General features: G+C 30.7%; 1 protein-coding gene across 4 annotated transcripts in view; it reads left to right on the top strand.

Annotated features, from left to right (window-relative positions):
- Positions 1–1,250: 1,250 nt before the first annotated feature.
- Positions 1,251–2,173, top strand: part of LOC111410412 — a 4,089-nt gene continuing 3,166 nt past the window's right edge. For 2 of the 4 annotated variants that reach the window (XM_023040723.1, XM_023040726.1), the window contains exons 1-2: positions 1,287–1,530; positions 1,888–1,946. In XM_023040723.1, coding sequence (XP_022896491.1) covers positions 1,486–1,530; positions 1,888–1,946 — 104 coding nt within the window. In that variant the 5' untranslated portion in view covers positions 1,287–1,485. Of the gene's footprint in view, positions 1,531–1,887; positions 1,947–2,173 lie in introns of all 4 variants that reach the window. The other 2 variants (XM_023040724.1, XM_023040725.1) reach the window with 2 other exon arrangements.

The following is a 2,173-nucleotide window of genomic DNA, read 5'->3' as shown; positions in this document are numbered from 1 at the left end:
AAAAAAAAGTAGAGAAATTTTCGTGATAATGTTTTTTGGAGAATGTGTGATTAAAAAATAGTGAAGACCTTTAGATTGTCTATTTTATTGAAGAATATGTGATTGAAAATAAAAGAATGAAAAATGTATTTTTGGATTAATGAAGCACAAATAGAGGTAATATTACAAATAAATTCAAAACTTTTCCTTATTTTTAAATTACACATTCTTTAAAAAAAAAATGGTAGTTCAAAGTATGTTTTCTCTCAAAATCACATTAAAATGGAGCCAAAGAGTGGCTGAATTTACATGGATTCATCAACTTTTCCATTTTGAACTCAACTATATCACTTTAAAACAGTTTGAATACAAGGATAGTTAAAAAAAAAAAAAAAAAAAATTGATGTCAAACCAAAGCAATTTTAACAAATTGATTCACAACACCCTGACATGGTTGAAAACACACGACAAAGTATGAAATATTTACAGTACATAGTGGTGTCAATGAGTCGATCTAAACCAGCTCCGAGCCAAAATTCGAGGCTCGGGCTCAGCTCGAGTAAAACGGTTCGAGCTTTTTTGTGAACCCGAGTCAAGCTCCAAGAAATCAAGGCTCAACTCGAGCTTTCGGCTCATGTCTTATTGAGCCGGGCAAGCTCGATTTTATATATATATATATATATATATAGGCAGTAACCTGTTGCCTTTTAAACCTTTGTTTGTTTATTTATTTTTTAAATTAGGCCAGAGAAATCGAGCCGATTATTCCGATTGCAACCCCTAACAATACACTATTCAATTAAACAAATAGTCAAAGTTAGCTGACTAATTAATATAAAAAAAATTTGCAAACCCAGCTCTGGTAGTTTTTAACCCAAAACATCGTCAAATTAACTTTCAAAACAATTCGAATAGGGTAATTTGCTTCTGTTTAAACTTCATTATCTTTGAATAAATTTTGAAGAAAGTGACTTTTATTTTTTATTTTTTTTATTTTTATTTTTTTGAGGATTCATGTTTAGAAAGTAGGTAAAATTTTAAGCTTATAGCGCTATTTCAGTGTCATTTTCTTCATTAAAATAAAAAATATGATCGTTATTCATCACATCAAGCCATCATATTTAACTTTTTATATCTTATGTGGGATCCATAATGTTTATATTTTTCATTATCATTTTTACAATAATGTGACTCAAACGGGGCCATATGTAAAATAATTTTATTTAAAGAATGTACAGTGCTTAGAAATGAATTTAGAAAAAAAATAAATTTAATGAATGCGACTCGGGTGTGCAAGATTGGTTTCTAATCCTGAACATTTTCTTTTAACATATGTATTATTTCAAATATCCGTAGATTGCTCAGAATTTAACATTGTTTGCAATTTTGTTTTAATTTTGTAATATTTTATTGTTTAGAGCTTTTATCAAGATCAATTTATTCCCTCCTCTGTACGCGAAGTCGCGAACCACCATTGCGTGCGACGGAGGGCAAACCAACCGGCAAATGAATTCTCCTGTCGAATTCAATGCTCTGGATACTGAAACTTTGGTAAATTCATTTGAACTTCTATTTAATTTAGGTTTATTGCAGCTGAGTGTATTAAGAATCGATGGTTTTCAGATTTTTATTTTTTTATTTTTTTTATTTTGATGTTTTCCCAACTCAATTTTTCATCATCATGTTGAAAATATTGCTGGTAGGAGGAAGGTGATAACTTTTCCATTTTTTTTTTTAAAGCTGATACTGTTTAATAAATTGTTTACTGAACTGAGATAGTGCGAGAATATCTTAAAATTGATGAGTTGAAATTTATTTGTAGTTGCACTTGTCGGAAATGTAGGTTAAGCCTTGCTACCTTTCTTCAGCTTCTGTTGGGGGATTAATGTGAGATTTGCTTTTGGTCAGGATACAGAAGTTCTAGATATATTGAGTGCAGATCCTGTTTGGAAGCACTTAGCAACAAGGTAGCAGACGAGTTTCTGAAGTTTTGTCGCTTGTGCTCGTTTGATTAGTTTCTTAATGTCATTTTTTCAGATACTACTTGCTATTCTTGTCACTGAGAAAGCTTAATTAATTCCTTAAAACACGAAATGCTCTTTATGGTTATGGTTGATATTTAACACTAGCAATTGGTCTTTGGCATAGACGCTAGATGGAGCGTAAATGCCTTTGAAAGTAATTTTCTGGTTTC

Source organism: Olea europaea, chromosome 15 (genome assembly GCF_002742605.1).
Source record: "Olea europaea var. sylvestris chromosome 15, O_europaea_v1, whole genome shotgun sequence".
Taxonomy (NCBI): Eukaryota; Viridiplantae; Streptophyta; class Magnoliopsida; order Lamiales; family Oleaceae; genus Olea; species Olea europaea.
The sequence above is the reverse complement of the archived record's forward strand: the minus strand, read 5'-3'. Positions and strand labels throughout refer to the sequence as shown.